This window comes from Chrysemys picta, chromosome 7, assembly GCF_011386835.1.
Source record: "Chrysemys picta bellii isolate R12L10 chromosome 7, ASM1138683v2, whole genome shotgun sequence".
Classification (NCBI taxonomy): domain Eukaryota; kingdom Metazoa; phylum Chordata; order Testudines; family Emydidae; genus Chrysemys; species Chrysemys picta.
Genome location: NC_088797.1, coordinates 64,030,479 through 64,051,991, shown reverse-complemented (window position 1 = coordinate 64,051,991; position 21,513 = coordinate 64,030,479). Strand labels below are relative to the sequence as shown.

The 21,513-nt window shown below is 39.8% G+C and overlaps 1 protein-coding gene across 1 annotated transcript in view; it reads right to left on the bottom strand.

Moving 5' to 3' along the window:
- The window catches only part of VCL (vinculin), a 105,957-nt gene that overhangs the window by 24,742 nt on the left and 59,702 nt on the right, over positions 1 to 21,513 (bottom strand). Inside the window, 7 exon segments of the mRNA XM_065551650.1 lie at positions 455 to 645; positions 2,291 to 2,466; positions 3,437 to 3,590; positions 6,441 to 6,588; positions 8,212 to 8,302; positions 16,109 to 16,269; positions 18,723 to 18,845. Coding sequence (XP_065407722.1) covers positions 455 to 645; positions 2,291 to 2,466; positions 3,437 to 3,590; positions 6,441 to 6,588; positions 8,212 to 8,302; positions 16,109 to 16,269; positions 18,723 to 18,845 — 1,044 coding nt within the window.

Below are 21,513 nucleotides of genomic sequence, written 5' to 3'. Positions count from 1 at the left end.
AAAATATTGCATTATGTTTTGTTCCTACTTACATGTATGGATATTAGAAAGTAACTTCAAAGGCATGTATGGTACCACTTGTTGACCCATCAAGTTTTTTGTGAACACAGTGATTTTACACCAATTTTTAGTTAGAATAGTGAATGCATGTTAAATTCACAAATCCAATTGATCTGACCATCACCTTAGTAAGGTCCTATCTACATTGCAAGCTCTCCCATCTTTGATATGATGCTCATTTTCCTCTGCTTAAGTTCCAGTGGAGGATCCATCACCACACTTCACCATTCACCAGCAGAAGCAGCACAGAATGCTGCTATGAGCCACATGCTACAAACTACACACCTCTACATAAACCAAACGTCTCAAATGTGCTAAACAAAAATCTCAGGAGATGCAGTTTTATTGTTCCGATTTATTATGACGCCAAACAGTGATTCAGCAAACAGCTCACCTACTCCACGGTCATCAACTGTCGGATTGTCAATCCATCTTTGAGCTTGCTCAATCTTGCCTTCCAAATGAACAGCTGCCTTAACTGGCCTGGTGTTTGCTACCGCCCTGTTTGTTTTAGACTGTAAATTCTGCAGTGATGTAGCTACTTGCTTAGCCAGTACCCGGGCCTCTGGAGAGTCTCCTTTCCCACTGAAAATCCAGAAAAGATAGTTGCAGTCACTCACTCAACTGAAATCAATACAAGACATTATATATTTTTGAAAACAGATTTAACCAGCAAGTATCAGAGAGGGGTAGCTGTATTAGTCTGTAACCACAAAAACAATGAGCAGCCATACAGAACGCAACGCCATCCACAGCCTCAGAAACAACTCTGACATTATAATTGAAGGGGCTTCAAAAAAATGGCAGAGCTACAATTCATTTGCAAACTTAACACCATTAATTTGAGCTTGGACTGAGAGTGGCTAGCTCACTACAAAAGCAATTTTCCTTCTCTTAGTATTGATACGTCCTCATCAATTATTGGGAGTGGACCACATCCACCCTGATTGAATTGGCCTGGTCATCACTGGTTCTCCACTTGTAAGGTAACTCCTTCCTTAGAGGTTTTCAAGGTCAGGCTTGACAAAGCCCTGGCTGGGATGATTTAGTTGGGGATTGGTCCTGCTTTGAACAGGGGGTTGGACTAGATGACCTCCTGAGGTCCCTTCCAACCCTGATATTCTATGATTCTATGATTCCCTTCTCTTCATGTGCCAGTATATTTATGCTTGTATCTGTAATTTTCACTCCATGCATCTGAAGAACTGGTTTTTTACCCACAAAAGCTTATGCCCAAATAAACATGTTAGTCTTTAAGGTGCTACCAGATTCCTCGTTGTTTTTGTAGATTTAACTGTGATACTCTCGTGACTCAATTCACTATAACTACGTTCATTATGTACAAAAACAGAAATTAAGAATAATGTCCGACAACACTTTATTTATGGTGTTAGAAAGACAATGTACGGACTAGGGTAGCAAAATCTGAAGAAAACCTTATGTTAAAAGCACTAACTACAAATGGGAAAAGTGACAGATTTAATATTAAAGACCACTGTTGACACCACATAAACGTAACCTTCCTCTTCCACCATGCACTTTCTTTTCAGATCGGATACTGAAACACTTCCTTTAGCTAAGCATTGAACTAAAGCAGACAGACCCTTGTGGGACCATTTTAATGCTATGCTTTTCTAAGATTTATCTGTATTAGAACATAGGTATAATGATTAGTGATCCAAGTGCTTGAAAGATCATCTGACAGTTTAGTAACTTTCTTAAAGGACCAGAGTTATCATTTGGGATGGCAATTGTATAAGTAAATGCATAAGTGCACCTTAGTTAGTATTACAGACTGTGACGAAATTCTGTGTTATTCTGCAGCTCCTTTCTACTGCTCCGGTGGTGCAAAGAGGAGAGTTTCGACTTCACCTTGCCAGGGGAGAATTTTTATGGCAGAGGCGATAAAGATCTTCTTATAGGAGGACCTCAAGCCATCTAATCTTCTGCAGTAGAGATATGGTACAGGAAGGAGTCCTTTGCTACAAGCTACTAGTCAATCTGAAGTGCAAGACTATGATATTCTCTGTCCCATGAAAATGTTTTGCTCCATGCAGAAAGAAAACCCACAGTACGAGACATACATTCTCAACAGAACAGCTAATCATACTTTCAGGATGCAAATTTCTCTGTGCAACTATTTTGAATTTTCTGATCCATCAAATTCATGCACTTAAACTACAACTGCAAGATGCTCAAATACCACAATGTGCGCAGTACAGATACATACTGTCTTCGTAGATCTGACAGTTTAGCTGTCAGAGCAGAGATTTCTCCCAGGGAACGCAGAATGTCATCTCTGTCTTTGGGGTCCTCACACAGTTCTGCAATTTTCCTGGCTTCGGCCATAAGCCCCCGAATTTGTTCTTCCCCTTCACTTCCCCCATTAGGGTCTGCGAGCCAGTTCTTCATATAAAGAAATAGGTACAAATAAAGATTAAGTCATCTACTTATATAAAATCTTTTGAACAAGGGCATTTCACAAAAGGTTCTTATGTTGATAACATACCCTGATATTCTAATGGCAACCAGATGTTTTGTTATATGAGGCAAGCATACAAAGTTATGTACATCTTAGCTACCATTGTCAAGTCCCACTCACATATACAGTTTTCACAAGTGCACTTTAACTAGATTCGGTTTAAGTATTCACAACTGTTTTATACCTATGTTTCTCAAGTTAAGAATTGTTTTTTTATTTTGACAATGTACAGTTCTTTTTAGGAATCTTTCTAAAAATGTTGTACAATAGAACGTTGGATAGTAGTTCTTTTTTTACCACTGAATTAATGGAGTGCATGACCTAACAACTGAAGATTAAGTTTTGCTTAATCTTCTAAAAAGATTCTAAAAAGTATCTAAAAGATACTGTACTACATATTCTTCCTCCATTATAAAGCTGAATAAACTACCCTCTTGGTCAACAATGTACTGTTTTACCATTTGCATAAAAACACAGCAGCTCTCAAACTGCATTTGTACTTCCCACAGAGAGCCCAAAGGAGTTCAAAATTGCGAAACTTTCATAGCATTGGCTCCATAATTCTTTAACAAAAATGTTATGGCCAAAATTAGACTGTACCTCCCCGTCTATTTTCAGAAATGTATCAGTTTACATCTGTGTTAAAAGAATTTCCATCTTGAGAGAGAGAGAGAGAGAGAGAGAGATTGATTGTGAGAAACTAACAGAACTCCTGTGAGCTCCCACTAGATAGTCAAATCAGAAAGAAGAGACTTACGTACGTTCAAGAAAGTGTCCCCAATATATACCTCATATAAAGTAATCACTGTGTTTGGGGATGCCTGCAATAGTTCAGCACAGTAACCTGAAGGCACAGTTTGAGAGATTTTGGGAATTCATAAAATTACTAGGTACCTGAGCAGCATCAATTTTTTTAGCAATTGCCTGCTTGGAGTTGGTCATGGCCTCCAGTTTGCGGGCTGCATTTTCCACTTTCGCTGTAAGCAAATCCAGACCTTGAGACACCTGCTGTGCTTTCTGCATGGCCATTGGTGTAGCACCTTGTCCTCTACTCAAAAAACACAAAGATCATCATAGGAATATAATACAAAAAGTATTTTTTTTAAATTACAAAAGACACTAACTGTTGTTTTCGAACTTTTCATCAATTCTTACCACAACCATGATATTGCAAAGGTGTTCAGGAGACATGTTTAAAAAGTACGCTGGGGAGCGGGAACAAGAAGGCAACAGCTCATCTGAACACTGGCTAGGACAGGTGCCACTTGAAAAGTGAACACAAATGGCGCCTGTCTCTTACTAGAGTTTTACATGCAGCATCAGCACAAGAACTGAATTTTTTGAAGGTTCCCTAGTATGACGACGAGAAGAGGAAAGGGCATTATGGGGGCAGAGTGCAACTGAATTACCCATGGCAGAGCCCTGTGTCTACTTCCTCTGTTCATTCCTCAGAGGCTTCCCAACACTCCTAGGACAGTTTAAACAATGGCACTTAGTGGGAATAATCCTTTGCCACATCTTATGCTGCATAAAGCAAGGAGGACTGGATTAAATGAGTTATGTACTGCAATTCAAAGGTACGCTCTTCTTTGGTTCCCATATTTACACCAGTTCAAAAGATAGAATACTGAAAAACACACCGGCTCTTGGTAGGACATCTTACTCAATTGGAACCCGAGGGAAGGTTATTGAAATACATGTAGGAGATCAGCCAGGCTCTGCAGGAGAAGAATTGAAACCACCACAGGTGGCTGTTCAAACATTTAGAAATAAAGTACAACTGAAGAGGAACATTCTTTAAAGTAAATCTTATAGGTTTTTAGATGTGGTTGTAGGAATCTCAGGTTTTAAGTGTCTGAAGTACTAGGGTTAATAAAGAGGTTTTTCCTCTTCTTATAAAAGAATACTTTGTGAGTTTAAGAGAGCAGACATGGATGACCGGTTGGGGGGGGGGGGGGGAGGGAAGAGACAACAGGACGACAAAAACACCAAATGAGGAGGTTGTGGCTAATCATGTAATAGGAAGTCTAAAGGTCCTCTCTCCTGAGTCAGGCCAGATCTCTAGATATGCTTCTTCTACCCTAACCTCTGAGAAATTAGGTATAAGGACTTTTAACTATTTAGCCCGCACAGAAATTAGCTGTTTGGAGGATGGGGGGGGGAGGGGAGGGAAGAGGTTCATCATTATCATGGACGTCTCAAGCCAATACAAGACTGGCATCAACTGTTGCTTTGTGAAAGAAAACTCAACCTTGAGACTGAATTTGTCCTTGATGCTTGGCAAAAAAAAAAACAGGTAAAATTTCAAGGCAAATCGTGTATTATTTCTTTATGAATCTGCTAGAAGCTTTTAGATTCAAGTTTTAACTTTTTTCTTCCACGGCTCCCATGAAGGCCAAAATGGATCGATACCTTGAAACTGGTTTTGAGGACAATGCAACTAATAATTTAGAGACTGCTTCAGGTTTAAGAATTGCACAAATGGAATCATTAAGCAACTAAGTTAATATTCTGAAAGTTGGAACAGATTTGTGCCTTTTGATGTACAAGGACTGTGAACTGATAACAACTATTAATGTATACGAGTGCTTATTTAGCTAAATACAAAAGTAGTATTCCAAGCATGAGAGTATACCATTAAAATATTTTATGGTTTAGCATACAGTGGATTTAATTTCTTTTTTTTTTTTTAAAAAGCTGAGAGCTCAAAATAAGTAACTTGTAAGTAATTTCTGGCTTTGTTCGCTTCTCACCCATATTTCACTAGGAGGATTATGCCAGAAGAGGCCATTTGGTTTACGCAAGTTTGAAAAACATGGTATTTATGAAGTTTTGTTTTACATGCCCTCCTCTTACCAATTTCTGTTGCCACTCCTGGCAATATGCAAGATTCATTAATATTTCAAAAGAAAATAATTGTGCCAGGAAGCTACTGCATAACTACCTAATGGATCACTGGAACCGTTTATTTTGTTGAGGTAAGATCAGTGTTAGGAAACTGACTGACAGTTTTCAACTGCACATCAATTTTGTGTTCTCAGCCACCAAAATTCAATTATAAAATTCATATTACAAGGTATTTTGGAACCCTCCTGCCTTTCCACTGTCACAAAGGAACACAAGACCCCCTGAGCATTTGAGAGTATAATAAAAAGTTCTTAGTGCTTTGGCAGTGCCTTTCCTGTTCAATGTGCTCTACAAAACATGATCTAATTGATCCAATTAGGCTACCATATATTGAACTGTGTCTGCTACAAAATTGTTCTTCCAGCCCAGAACCAGAATTTCATCATGGGACACTGGGCATGATTCTCCTCTCAAAACACGTATAAGTCTGGAGTAACTCTTGCAGTCAATGAAGTTACACAGATGGAAGACTGGTGTAAGCAAAAGAATCAGGCTCATCAAGGTCAAATGCAAAATAGAAACAAAAAACTGTAGGTGAAGACAAATTTCTACATTATTTATCAGGGTGATGAGCAACTGCTATCTTCTGGTACATCACCTCTGGCAACCCAAAGGACTAGGGTACTCTGAATCATATGAAATGTGTTGATTTATACAAGGCACCTGAGTTTGTGGAATGATTTATACTGAGCTGAAGACCTCATTTCTGCTTGTTGATTTTTCAAGGCAAATCAGATCGCTACATGTTTGCAATTGAGTGAAGTCTGAATGATCTAATTCACTATTTTGTTTGCTTTGTCCCAAGAACACTTGTAAATATGAATTCACATCACCATATGTTTCATCCTTCTGGAAGAGACGGCAAGACAAAACAAATAAGATAGTGTGTACTCTCCTACAAATGTAACCTGTTGTACCACAGTGATGAACATCACAGCCTAAACAGCTATATACTTCAGAGACACTCTTTTATTAATAATAGAAGGTTTACCTAGCTCGGAGATCAGCCACTTGATCAGTCATCTGGCCTAGCATTTTACAGGTTCCCAGAATCTCTCTGCGTTCTTTGCCTGCACACAGTTCTCCCACTTTTCCGGCTTCATCAAGGATCTGCCTTATAGCTTGCTCACCAGCATCCCCTAATATGCAGGAGACAGTCAATAAGTACACTGAAAGACACTCATTACTTATTAAGAGGAAACTGCTAATTCCACCAAGACCTGCTCCACTAATCATACTTCATTCACTGGGTAAAGTACATTAATTGAAATGATTGGAAAGGCACCCAGAGTGCAAGAAATCCAATACCTTGTACTAAGACAATGTTCCTGCAACAGTATAGTGTTTTAATAGCATATCCTGTCCCATGAATTAGGCATGAAATGAATCCCTAAAGATGGTTTCATTTCTACTGATGAAGCTTCTATATAAAAGTTTAGGAATATAAAATTTAGGAATTTTAAAAGAACATGATTTTGGATTGAGGGGTGGGAGGCAAGGGAAAGAGGGACTAACTTTCAAAGTATTAGCTGTAGCCTACAGCAAAGCTTTCTTGGTGTTCAGCAAAGAGCATGGTAGTGCTCAATTCTATTTTTCTTTTTTAAAAAAAATCACCCAGGTGTTGTAGGCACCTCCAGCACTCACAGAACAACGTCCATGTGCCAAAGCGCTTACAATTTAGGAATGACTCAATGAAAATGGCAACAAAACAGTAGGGACAGCAGATTTGGGATTAATGAGGTTACTTCATTTATTTATTTTTTAATCTAATTGTCTCGCTTCTTAAAATTGGATTATGGCTTTTCTATAATGCTATACATACCTAGTTAATACAATAATTAAAATCCAAGTGTAAGATACAAAAATTCTTTTAAAAGGAAAGTTACCAACCAGTTAACACTGGATTGTATTAGTAACACATTCATTAAAATGTTATTTTGTAGGATGCATTTCAATGACTTAGCCACAGGAAACTGAAGTTGCCACGGTTGACTATGTAGAGGGAGGGAGGGAGAGAGAGAGGGACGTTTAAAACAGTGACACCATACACAGCAAAAATAAACACTTCCAGTATTGCTGCTCAGGTGTGCATTGACCTTCACCTTAAAACAAATATATATTGTTTAGATCTTTGATGCACAAATGAAAAACAAACAAAATGACAATTGGTTATGTTTAGCCATAGGAAAGTCTTAAAGGAATTATAAATAAATAAATAAATAAATAAATAAAAATGATACGGTATCAAATAGCAGTTTTATATGTTAAAAAGATATTTCTGAAAAGACCACAGGGGGAGGGTGTGTGTGTGGGGGGGGAGGGGAGATAGATGAAATATAGCCTGATCAATACTATATAGAACTAAAGGCATCAAGCATGGAAGTGCAGAAGGGATTTTTTTATTCTCTGGGCTGCTGAGCCACATTTTCCCATATCAATTATAGCGTATTACACTCTTTCTAGCAAAGGAAGATAAATACAGTACTAAATATTGAACACATTTTCTAACGATGAAAAAGAGAAAATTAGTTTACACACGGTTTGAACTATATTATTTGAACAACATGGGGGGGGAACCTTTCCAAAGCACTTTGCATATAAATTATTTTCTTAACATTAATATTTGAAGGAAGGAACATCTAAGCATTTCTTTTGAGAATACTTCACCTGTAATTTAGTAATACCAGAATTTTCTCTAAAAGAAACACAATCATTTAGACAGTAAGGCTCTGAACACTGCATGGGTGGAGTATGATTATTACCTGGTGATGCATTGGGATCCCTTAGCCAGCCCTTTGCCTGGTTCATCTTGGAATCTATTAAGGCCAAAGCTCTCTTCATAGCTTCAGTGTCCTTTACAAAAGAGAAACCTTCACAATCATTCTCTTTGCCAAAGCACAGATAGTTAACACAAGTCGATTCTCCCATTAAAACAGCTCAAAAAAGTATTGGACAGAAGCAGATCAGTCTTTTCTTGAGAATTAAAACCAACAAGATATGTTTTCATTTCACACAAAATGCAAAGAACTCTTACATGCAAGTTTTTAGTTACTTTTTCTGTTCAGTTATTTTACCAGTGCTACAATTCCTGCAGGAAAAAAAGCTGCAACAATTTTCAGACATAGTATCTTGGAAATCAGGATTTGTAAGAGTATACCAAGACTCTGTAGCAACTACAGTAAATTTAGCAACAAGTTTATGGTTTACAGGTATTTTCAGAAATGACTTGATACTACACTCCTTCACCTAGAAAAGCTGAAAACATGGAGTCCTTTCTCTGTGTGTATTTGCCAGTGTTGATCTGTTAACGCTCCACTAGAAGGCACTGTGAGTTTTCTATCCAACACAGTAGGAGAGAACAAGAACATCAAATGCAAGAAGTCTGGGCAGGGCTAGAATAACAGCTCTTCAAAAAGCATGTGATAAAAGTAACTTACATTTGTTTATTCTAAATGGTGTTAATGAGCTGCCCCTGCCACAGAGTCATGTCTTTATGACAGTATCTTTATGCAGAGTTCTGGTACTTAACACAGTAAGTCAGCAGAACCCAGCCCTCCTTCTCCCTCCCCTACCCCCACCATTACACAACCCCAAAGCACCCATGTCAGATCTCTTATTTAGACTGTAAGATACTTGGGACAGGATTCAGTGTCTTGTACACTTGTCTGTGTCTTGTACAATGAGGGAGTACACTGGCAGCACTAAAGAGGTTGAAACCCTTCTTTGAAGTGGATCAGTGTATCCCAGAGGTGAAAGTAAGCCAGTACGCACCAGTAGGCCATACTGGACCGGCTTCCCCAGGCGGCAATTTAAAGGGCCTGGGGCTCCCAGCAGCAGCTGGAGCCCCAGGCCCTTTAAATCACCACCTGAGCCCTGCTGCCAGAGCCCCTAGGTAGCGGAGGTGGCTGGGACCCTCACAGCTCCGGTGGTGATTTAAAGAGCCCGGGGCGCTGCTGTGGTAGCGGTGCCCCAAGCCCTTTAAATCACCACCAGAGCCCCACCGCCTTACCCCAGGGCTCTGGCAGCAGGGCTCAGGCAGTGATTTAAAGGGACCAGGGCTCCGGCCATTGCTACCACCCCAGGCCCTTTAAATTGCCGCCAGAGCGCAGCTGCCAGAGCTGACGGAGATTTAAAGGGCCTGGGGCAGTAGTGGCAGCCGGAGCCCCGGGCCCTTTAAATCGTTGCCTGAGCCCAGCTGCAGCGGCAGCAGCCGGGACCCCTGCGCCTCCATCGGCAATTTAAAGGGCCCAGGGTTCCGCTGCGGTAGCCCCTGAGCTCCGGGGCTCTCAGTCGCCTCTGCAGCTGGTAGCTCTGGCAGTGATTTAAAGGGCCCCGGGCTCCCAGCTGCCACTACAGCCGGAGCCTGGGGCCCTTTAAATCTTGATTTAAAGGGCCCCAGGCCCTAAAGGCCCCACCTCTTCCAGTTGAAGCTATGCCTCTACCAGTTGAGGTCCCGCCCCCTGCTCAGGACTCCGGCGTACCAGTAAGTCCTTTAAGTTACTTTCACCCCTGCTGTATCCATGCCTTTGTAATCCCAAAACTAGATTGCTACAGTATGTTGTGTTTAGGGCTAAACACAGGAACTTCGCTTGGTGCAGTACACAGCTACTCTTTTCTTAGGGTGAGCTGTTTTCAACAGACTATACCCTACTCCATGACCTGCACCCACTACCTATTCACCTCTGAGCATAGTTCAAAAGGACTGGTTTCAATCTATGCTGTCCTATATTGTGTGGGACCCAGCTCCTTAAAGGTCACCTCATGCCATATTGCAACTTCTAGGTGGCTCTTGGAATCAGGGGCTAAGTTTGAGCTCTCCAGGTCCAGTGTCAGAACATGCTCATTAGAAGGCCTAGATCTCAGAACCTGCTTCCTCTACAGTCTGTCAGAACTAGAGATTGATGAGCTTCAGGGCTAAGTGAAAGATCTGTACTTGGAGTGGCTTTTAAATTACTTCAAACCATTATAGGGCAGGATATACTGTTTTTTATTAACTTTAGAGCTCTATAATTTGTGAATTCTGTATTTAATGTAAGGCAAGTGTTAAGAAAATAAGCACCATGCATAAAGCTATTAAACATTTAACTAAGCTGATAAACTTATCACTTGTGATGATGGTTGCAGCTTTCAGTTATTGCATATGCAGATTAAAGGAGTTTTTGCTCTGTATGGATAGTGGACAGCAAGCCAGCCACTCCATAAATAATCCAAAAACAAAAGCATTAACTGAAGCTTTAAAAAGGTATACATATTAGTCACTAGTCTCTATATTAATGCTTTGACCCTGTAGAGACTTGATGGGATCACTCAGTGCTTAAAGTAAAGCTTGTGCATAAATCTTTGCAGAATCAGGGCTTTACCATGGAGAAAGGGGTTTATAAATTAAAGGATTTTTAAAGTTGTGTTTGTCCACCACATCCATATCTCTGAGGCATTCAGTAGAACACTGTACTTTCAAGCTTTGGATTTATACTGTGTATTAAAGAGGTTTCAAGAGGACAAACTGAAAAAAAAACCTCATTGATTTTTTTCCACTTTAAGTCTACTTAAAATTTTTAGAAACCAATATCTTCCTCCTTGGTAATGTGCGCTGATGACGCCCAAGAATTATATTTAATCATACTAACTGCAGTCCTCTTCATTGATTTGTGTATTCATAATCAGTAAAGTGACACTGAAGGTTTTCTGTATTTTACTGAGTCTCTTGTTTAGTCAACGCAAGGCAACATGATTTTACTTTATTTTTTTTTATTTTATTTTTTTTAGCTTTTACACTTTTCATTTTGAAAACTCCCAGCACTACATACTCAACCTGGGATCTAAAAGAGCCAAGTTGTCTTCTGTCATCTTTCCCATCAGCACCAGCGCTCCATTCCTGATCATTCTGTTGTCTAAGTCTTGCCATCCTGTGTATCAATATATCAATTCCTGGGGCTCCCCAAAAGCTACAGACATAATGCACAGATTGGAATAGCACCCTTCCCCCACCTTTTTTTCCCTTCCTCCCCCCCCCCCCTTTTAGTGGTAAGTCAAGGTCTGTTCTGCTTGGATATTTCAGATTTCTGCTAGGAAACTCATTCACGTAGCCAATAAATTGTTCCAACAAATTCAAGAGCATCTCTTCTTTAAAAGCATAGTTACCAAGCTTCACATCAACCCCTGGTATGTCCAGATAGCTCCACAGTTGTAGCCTATCAAAATCACGGTCGTATGGTACTAGAGTATCTGCTTTTGAACAGCAATGCAGAAGATTGCGCTCAGCTTTTAGGCTGTTTTAACATTTTCATTCTATCCAGGAAGGATTCGTTTCTAGTGGACACACTCCATCAGAACAGGCCCCTTAACTGGACATACTGATACTGTACTTGTTGTATGCTTCATCCCTTAAGCACTGACAGAGCCTTCTCCACTGTCAGACTTTTGGAGAGTTGGAGCGCAGAAATCATTGAAACCTACAGTCCTGTTGATTGATAAAGGTTGGCAAGCAGGGACCTGGAACTAAAAACGTATCCAGGGAAACCAGTTTCAATACAAAAATATTAAGCAAGATGTTTCAGTTTCTGGACTTTGATCTTCTTGGAGTTCTGAAACTGTTCCACTGATTTGTCTCCCTTGTGACTCAGCTAAATTATGGTGTCTAAATTTTCCTCAGATAAAGAAGGTGGAGCGACAGAAACAAAACTGGTTTTTCACAGAGCTTAGATAAAACAGGCAAAACAATCAGGGTTACCACTGCCTGAGTGGGGAAGAGGCAATGGGCATTTTACAAGCCAATCCTCCAGCAAGGATACCTCCTAGATCTACTTTCCTCTTTTTGCGGCTTCTGCCGTCACTAGTAATTTTTGAAGAGCCATAGAGCTAGTCCAGATTGGAAAAATGATATTGGCAATTCTCCTGGCTGAGAGGGAATCTCCGAAATCTGACACTATCCCTTGTTGCTAAATATTAACTATAATCTCTGAATTATTAAGTACTCTAAGTCTAGAGAAGTTGTGCAATATCTGCATTTCTTTACCAAAGAAGGTAATGTTGGGTAAAGTACAGTACAGCAAGTCCTGTTTTTTGGCACATCAACTAGCTTAGTCAAACAGGGTTCAATCCTGGGAAACATCCAACAAGACTGCTGGATGCTTCCCAAGAGCCCTCAACTCTCAAGAAGTGCTCAGCTTCTTGCAGCATCCATTCCTTATTCACTACAGGCTTGCTCGTCTTCAGCATCAATGGGAATTAGATGAATTGAGCACTGCAGCAGCAGATTCTCTTTTCCTAGTTTTGTTACAGCCTGTAGACATTTGAATTAAAGGAGAAACTAAACATTTATATACTCAAATGTATTCCATTTGTAGTTTCATCCCCACTCATCTACTGGGATTTTTCATTTAACTGTTCATTAAAAAAAGCATGCACATGAAAAACTTGTTGCAACCAGACAATTCAACAATTAATTGCATCAGAAAAACGTCAACATTCATTCAGCATTTAAATTCTAAACCAACACTCAAATTATGTTTAACCAAAAACAAAAAAACAAAAAAACAACAACAACTATATTTAAGCAAATTTTTGGTTTGCCAGAACTATAAATAGTCTAAATTTGAAATTAACACCCAGTCTAAGAAACAGTGTTGGAATTATCTTAATGACATTAATAATGGTGTGCACTGGATAGGAAAAGCAGTTCTGCTCCAAATTTTTTCCTCCACTTACTTTATTCCCTCTCCTTTCTGTAGGAATCATCTCCTTCCATTGGAAGTCTCCATCAGTAAGGAGAAGCATGCAACAAGTACAGCAAATATAAGTAAATTAATAGTTCCTCTCTCCCCAAATCAAGCATTTGCCATGTGTATCAACAGAGGAATGTCTGCTGTGTGGGACCACTAGCAAAACCAATGCCAGGATTTATTTCTTCTCACAAGTGTTCAGTTGTAACATTTAATATCCTTTGTACCATGAACAGTTCAACACACAAGCAATGCCCAATGCTACATGTCTAAAATGCAGGCAGACTATCATAATCCTGCATGTTGAAATATAATTTATAATTAAAATATTACTCTAAATTTACCTAGAGTGCACAATGATGTACTTGGAATACTGACCACAAAGCATACTTATGTATTATGCAACCTGGCCAAAATTTTCCACTTACTGTCAATATAAGCATTTTTACAAAAGCTCCTTGACTTGTTTTACTAATAGAAATTTTTCACATATTATATATCTTAAGAATTTTGAAAATCTCACTTACTATCTACTTCGTACTGCATTCATCTTGAGACATTGAAAGCTTCCTGGTTTCCCCATGCACTAGAATAGTGCGGTTGTGTGTGTTTCAAACAAAGTGGGGAAATGTTTAAATCCATAAGGAAAAGCTAATTTAAAAAAACAAGTTATGAGCCTAAGCCACGTGCCCTGTATAGAAGGCATAAGCTCTCTGAGGAAACTTATTTATTGAGGGGCCATGCTGATGAAAAGCAAGAGATTCTTCCCACAAACTATGGGATGGGCAAAATTACTGAAATAAACTGTATAAAGCTTTCCAGCCAACAGAAAGCCTGCTTCTGCATAATTGGACTCTATGATCATGAGCACCAGAAGCTAGTAACATAGGTTAAACAACAGGAACCTGTCCTAAATACTTGGGAAGACTCCCATCAAACTCTGAAAGGCAGTCTTTGTATAGCCTGGGCTGTCATCACCCTCACCTAACAAGCTGCTCCAAACTTTAGATATCTTAGAGCTGAGCAGCGGGGTAGCTAAGCTCATTTTAAAACCTCTATTAGACCTACATACATAAGTATGGTGTTACAACTGGCACACAGAAAAAAATATACACAGCACACAGTCTGCACACAGCACAAAATCCCACAGACATGCTTTTTTGTTTTAGTACAGAAGTACAGGTGTGGGGTGTGGAAGAAATCTTACCTTCTAAAGGTGAGAAAAGATAAGAAACAGGAGAACAAAAACAAAGATGCATAAAGTAGTCATAATAAGGAAGTAGTAGAGTGGTAAAATACTTCAAATGCAAAATAAGGGTCAAGGCACCAATACATAGGCTAAAGTGCTTTTAATGTCTATATCACAACAGGTTTTCTAAGGGGGAACTAGTCGGTCTTTATGTCTAAACGTTTTTTAAAATATAGTTTTTCAGTTATTTGCTGCTGTGCCACTGATCCTAAAAAGCCTATTAGCAGCATACTTTAAAGGCCATCCAAACACAGTTGGCATCCCAACCACTAGTTGTGCTGCTGTGTTTGCTGGTAACTGCAGCTACCCAGGATGTGAATGCACACAGCAGTAGCTCTCCATTCTGCCTGTGCTCTATCCATGTGAGCAGGCAGGCAGGCATTGACATAGGCAGCATTTTCTGTACTAAACAGACAGTCAAGTCAAGCAGAGCAATGGCATCCCTTGCACACTCCATGTGCATGCCAGCAGCTGCAAACAAACCCAAATACACTGGGTTGACTGGGAGTCATTTTTGTAAAAGTTCCAACTTCTCAGATCTCATTTCACACCTCTTCTCTTCCAGAAAGACTGTTCAGAACACAGAGCCTTTTTGGAGGTGAGGGGTAAGGAGAACATATACTGATACTAATCCCATCCACACCCATGTTAGTACAAAAAGACTTGCTCAGTTAAGATGTGGAGTTCTTCACCTAGTCTTTAAACCAAGCGACAAATTCGAGTTTCTAGTGAGAATATGAATGCAAACTAACTTGCCTGCTAACACATATGGAAGCACCTTAAGGTAATACTAGATTGGGTGTTTAAGTACTGTACTGAGTTGGACACATTTTGTACAGACCACAAGGGACAGCTTGTGTGCCCAACTTACTCACACCACACAGTGTAAAATTTGGTCACCACATGACTGAGATTAAACACACACTTTCCTTGAAAAGACATACTACATTCTAGAACTTCCCTATCAAGCCAAAGAGAGAGACCAGAAATGAGCACAAACCCTGATCTCCTACATGGCACTACAATAAGCCACTGAGTCACGTGCCATATGTTTTACCCTTCTTGTTTCTATTAAAGAAATCAGCAAAGACTAAGCAACGGGACAGGCAAGTTACTTTTAAAAACAAGCTTTAACGGGGACCAAATTATCTCCAAAGATATTAATTTTACTTTGGTATCTTGTGATTAGCTTGGCAGAATTCATTTTTTTTTTAAATAATTTTGATGGACAATATCGATGGTTTATTTTAAGCACTTGATTTTTATTGATTTAAAATCTTTCACAATTGTGGGAAACTATGGGGAGCAGACAATTTAATGACAGACATTCAGATTCAAAAAAGTTAAAGCTTTGTAACGGTTAAAACACAAATTTTAACCTGTGTCAAAATATAGAACGTAAATAGCCTTAAGTCAAACTCTGGTAAGTTCTTAAGTAGCATTTTTCTTACATTGCCTATCTGTAAATTTTGATCAACATCAATGGAAACATGTTTTGTGTGTATACAGTGAAATGAGCATTTACTGAAAAATCTAATCCTTCCAATCCTATTTATATAACACTGTATTGTGTTACAAGATCAGGTTGTGTACACTTTAATCAAACATTCTTGAAAACCTCAATTTATTGTTGCTGTGAGAAGCCAAGTAGAATCGGACTTCTATTTCCAGAAGGAACAGTGAACATACCTTGCTAGCCCAGGCATCCTCATCCCAGGAAGTGAGCTGTAACACACGGATGATCTCGTTTATTTCACCACTCATCTTCTCTACTGTGAAATTGCGGTTTTTCAAAGCCTCTTCTATTCCTTGGCTTTTGGAACTTTTAGTAGTTACAAAAATCTTCATAGCTGTGAACATTGCACTCTAGATTAGAGAAACTATCTAAGAAGATATGATTGATATACAAGATCTCCTCCTCCTGCATAAACTCAGGAACAGTAAGCTATATGTTTTGAACAGGACAGGAAAACACCATAGAGACTGATGACTTTAAAGGCTGGTCTACATTTAAGTTTTACGGGTTAATTTATATTGATTAACAGTGTGGGTTTTTTGCTGATAGTTATAACTATGTCTACACTAGGGCTCAAACAAGAATAAGCTATAGTAGTATAAGCACTTTTATACTAGTATAACTGTTTCTACACTAGAGAGTTTTTTTTGCCACTTTAACTATGCTGTTTGTTAATTTATGAGAAGAGCTAGAACATATTTCTTAGAATTTGGTTAGACCCTGACAAGTTTTCTGCTCTATAGCTAGGACCAATCGAAACACATCTCTTAGACTAGCTAACCAAGTGTCAAAATTAAGTGTCACAGTTACTCCCACATTTCTGTGAAGAATGATACCAAGTACATTCCACTCTGCAAAACACATACATAATCCTCTGCTCTTGAGGTGGCAGGCATGCAGCAGCTGAGGCAACATAGGAGAGCTGCCCAGGTTTTCACAGAATGCACAGATGCAAAAACATGGTTGTGCAGTACAGTATGCAAAAGCCACTACAGTCAGTGGAGTTTTTGCTGAGGAAAATGGTGCTGTGTGGATGCATTCAACAGTGTTTGCTTGCAGTCAGGCTCTGCCATGGTTACACAACAGTCCCATTCTTAGACTAGATACATGTGGTGACAAAAAAAAAAAAAAAAAAAAAAACACACCTCATTTAAAGAGAAAGAAAAATTCTCCTACTGTGTTTTTTTGTTTGTTTTTTTTACATCAATGTATCATATATTCAGCAAAAATGCAGAGACAATCATAAGCTTGCTTCCTCCTCTCCCCCATGTTGCCAGTTAAAATCCACCCCAGGACAAAAAGTAATTAAAAAACCCTATCTGCATTACAAACACCATTGTATTTAAGCACTGGCCTTATATGGAGGCATGGCCATATGTATTATAAGTTGGTTTATCTTGCCACTCAGAACCAAAGCCATGTTAGAATCAAGCTTTAACTCTAGTTTGACCCTGTTTAAACAGTCAACTAATCCTCCAACCTCTTGGAATCAGTTCCACAGACTAAGACAGAGGCATGTTGGCAGGGCATTACCACTGCTGTAAATTCTTCTGGAGATAGAGGCCAAAATCTGAGTGGCCCTTTGACAGTAAATTCACCTAAAAATCAAAGGCAGGACAAAAGTAGAGCTTTAAGAGGAATTGCACATAGACCATATGCAGGCAAGTTCTGTGCAGCCTTCCTACATGGCTTTGCTCAAAACCTTCCATCCGCTGTCCTGATCTGTAACACTGATGGCTACTCCAGCTTGGGCCTCCGAGTAGGTAATTTAGTTAAACGTGCTTTATGATGTACAAGAGGACACCCACTTAGCAGAAAGAAGCAACTGTCAAATTCATTTTCAGTTTCTACTTTCTACTTTCATTTTATGGTAAGTTCTTAAAATAAAAGCAACACTTTAATGTTCTAAACCACCTATACCACTAGGTAAAACCTAGGTCAGTGCCAGGGAGGGGGTGAATATGTTCACAAGTGTGAAAACCCTGACATACTAAAATGTGCTCAGTCCTATTACATACCTCCCTCTTCCCCAATCCCCCTTTCACCCTTGTCTTGGGGAGGAAATTCCACATCCCTCTGTAGTTTATCAGACCAGTATTCCCTCTGACTAACCACATGAATTTTGCTAGACGAGTAAGCTATTTCAGCTGTTGGATTGGCAATTCTGCTCCTGAACAATCTTCAGCTGTTAAGCCCGCCTTTCTTCTTGCCCATTCACAGGATAAAAAACCCCATATCATGCCAGACAAAAAGGGTGAGAAATACAGCAGAAGTGTGCCCCATTTTTGGTGTACTTTTCCATGGCTCTCACCCCCATAAAGTTTTTTTAGATCATTCCCCTTAATCCTTCCATGATGGAAACTAGATTGTATTAATGTGAGACACATTATGAACAGATACTGAAAAAAATAGGACAACCATGGGAGAGCTTATCCATATGAATGCACACATGCATACTGCGATTTAAAAATACTCATTAAACCCTGTACACTGTGACAAGTATGCATGACACAAATACATCTGGTATAAATAGTGTATCACTAGTTTATGTAGCTCATTTTAAGTCTGAGGTGCACAGAACTTAAAATAGGAAATACGCAGGGTATGCACATGGAGAGTTGGCATTATAACTTGCCAACCCCTCCCAGTTTGCCACAAATCAGCCAAACATCTAAATATTTGCAGTCAGCCCAAGAGGCATGTCAAAGCTTCTATTTTTAATGGTATAACACACATGCATCCAAATTCAGTTCATGTATTTGCATCTAATAGTACAGCAGAAACTACCTGAAATAAGGACAGGCAACAACTCCTTCACAGTGTTCATGGAGTTCACCAACATCACTCTGTGTTCCTGATGAGTCAATTCCTGCTGTCTTTCATCAATCATTTTGGCCATCTTTGTCATTCCTAGGTCATAAAATAAAGTTCAAGTGATAAAACTGTTAATATTGTGTTTCCCCAGATTTATGAACATTTTACAAAGAATGTCTAGGCTCAGTTATTTGTTTAGCTTTCCAAACAAGAACACAAACATGTAATGAGTTATGCCACGACAGTTTTGTATCACCTACTTTTCATTAAACCATATTTCAGTAGTTTAAGGAAAGCCACAGACCCGGTTTCTAGTTGTTAATTCAAGATAGAATATAGGTCTCATAATGTTGGCGTTCATTTATCATGAATTTTAAGAAAAGAGCTATACAAATACAAAAGTAATGAATAGCCTACTTCTTGGAAATTAGTCAGTTCAGCAATGTATGACAAGGTAGTTTAGAGCTCTTTTTCCTCCTTTAGCTTTGATCAGTTCTCACCTAAATAATGGGGTGGATGACAAGAATAGGAAAATATCACTGACACAGGTTTAGTTTTGTTGACTTCAAAGACTTTCATTGTCTGGAAGTATTACACGATTGTATTAATTTACACAGTCCTAGAAAACTAAATAAAAATATCTTAATTCTCTAAAAAAAATTATATCGGTGATGAAAGTAAAAGAATCAAAGCACGTGTTACTTTGGATTTCAGGAGTAAATGCACTTTCAAGACTTGCATGAGGAACATAGTGGAATATACATGTATAATCACACTTTCAACTGGCCAGAAACTATAGAGGAAACCCTGTATTCCTCCTCACCTGCATCTTAAACACAACATGCAATCTGCAGGTTTTAAGATATGCATTGTTCATGTTTGCATATGTTCATGGAAATAGTATTCATGATGGCAGTAAGATAAAGTTGCACATTGGTTTAGCTAAAGAGAAGCCAAACTTCTGCCTTGGAAGAGCTGACAAGGTTTTAAGGTGGTTCTTTAAACTAGAACTAGGGGGAAAAGATATGTACTGAGGAGCACTTATGCAAAAAAAGACATCTCTTTGAGGGATACCAGTAATACCAAAGTAACACTGTAACCAGTAAAGAACAGGACAGATTGAGTTGGGAGAGGTACACTCCAGAAGGAAAAAGAAAATTCTCAGGTTAAGGAGTTAGAGAAACAAAACATTTGTGGGATACTTTATTATTTGACTATAAACCACACAAGAACTGCTGAGGTCACAGAGATGGAGTAGCAGCATTATGCCTAAGACTATAAAAAACTTACTATCATTATTATGTTTTAAGTGTTTAGTGATTATTTGAGCCAAACAAATGTTCTTCCTAAATCAAAATCCAGCCCAAGTGAAGCCAAAAGGAAGGAGCACAACTTAGACATGTAAAATATTAGGAGGGCTAGGAGGACTTTTAAAGATAAAAAGCAAGAGATACAAAATAAGTAGGCTTGGCAGGGTTAAATTTTAATAGATAGATACTGGCAAATGTAGATTTCAGCTGACTCACTGAAACAGATGAAAAAAATATCCATTAGTAACAGCTGGTGAGAGTGCAGCCTATTCCCCCCAACTTTGCACCTGAAGGGATTGGGTGTCACTGGCCCTGTGGAAGTGCAGGGAGCCCTCTGTGGTCCTGCTGTCACTGGGGATATGACAGCAGAGTTAGAGGGCTCCCTGCACAACCAGTGACAACTGATCCCTGCAGGTGCAGGTTCAGGGAAGGCTGCTGTGTTGGCAGGGGGAGCAGAGTCCCCTTGCCAGGATGGTGAGAAGGAAGAGCTTCCTGGCCACAGGGGAGGCCACCCCACTACAGAATGGCTCCATCCCCAGGCAGGAATTGTTCAGCATGGCTGGGGGCTTATGTTCCCCCTGGCAGCCCTTTGCTCTGCTAGGACAGAACCAGAACTTCCCCTGCACCTTGCACCCAGGTGTCTTGGTCCCCTGGCTGAGCAGGGAACCCCCTGCAGCCCCATTATCAGTGCTATTAATCGTTGAAATTGCAAACGAACAAAAAATCAATTCTGCCATGCCTAAAAATAAGCAACAATTATACCAGAAGGAGAAACCTGTGAGATAACTGGTGGGTCTACATGATTGCATGGGAGCAAAAGAGAATGTTACTGATCTACTCTTTCCTGGTAAAGAAGACAAGGCACTGTCAGCGACTGAGGTATCAAAGGCCTTGTCTAAACTTGCAGTGGTGGTGTGTAGTGTATGTGTAGTTACACACCTCAGTGAAAAGCAGTTAGTTAGTGTTCACACTGTAGTGTGTAGCTATTCACAGCAGTGAAAGGCTCTGGCAGGGAGAAGTAGCAGGGAAAGGCTCTAGGAAAGGGATTGGCAACCTTTGGCACGCGGCCCATCAGGGAAAGCCCCTGGTGGACCGGGCCGGTTTGTTTACCTGCTGCATCCGCAGGTTTGGCCGATCGCGGCTCCCACTGGCTGCAGTTCGCCGCTCCAGGCCAATGGGGGCTGCAGGAAGCGGCGGCCAGCACATCTCTTGGTCCGCACCGCTTCCCGCAGCTCCCATTGGCCTGGGACGGTGAACCACGGTCAGTGCAGACGCGGCAGGTAAACAAACTGGCCCGGTCCGCCAGGGGCTTACCCTGATGGGCCACATGCCAAAGGTTGTCGATCCCTGCTCTAGGACACTACACTGCCAAAAACAGCAGAAAATATGCAATCTCAGTAAAATCACCTATACCAGAGAGAATACTTAAAGTGTGCTGGGTTGCAGATCAGGAA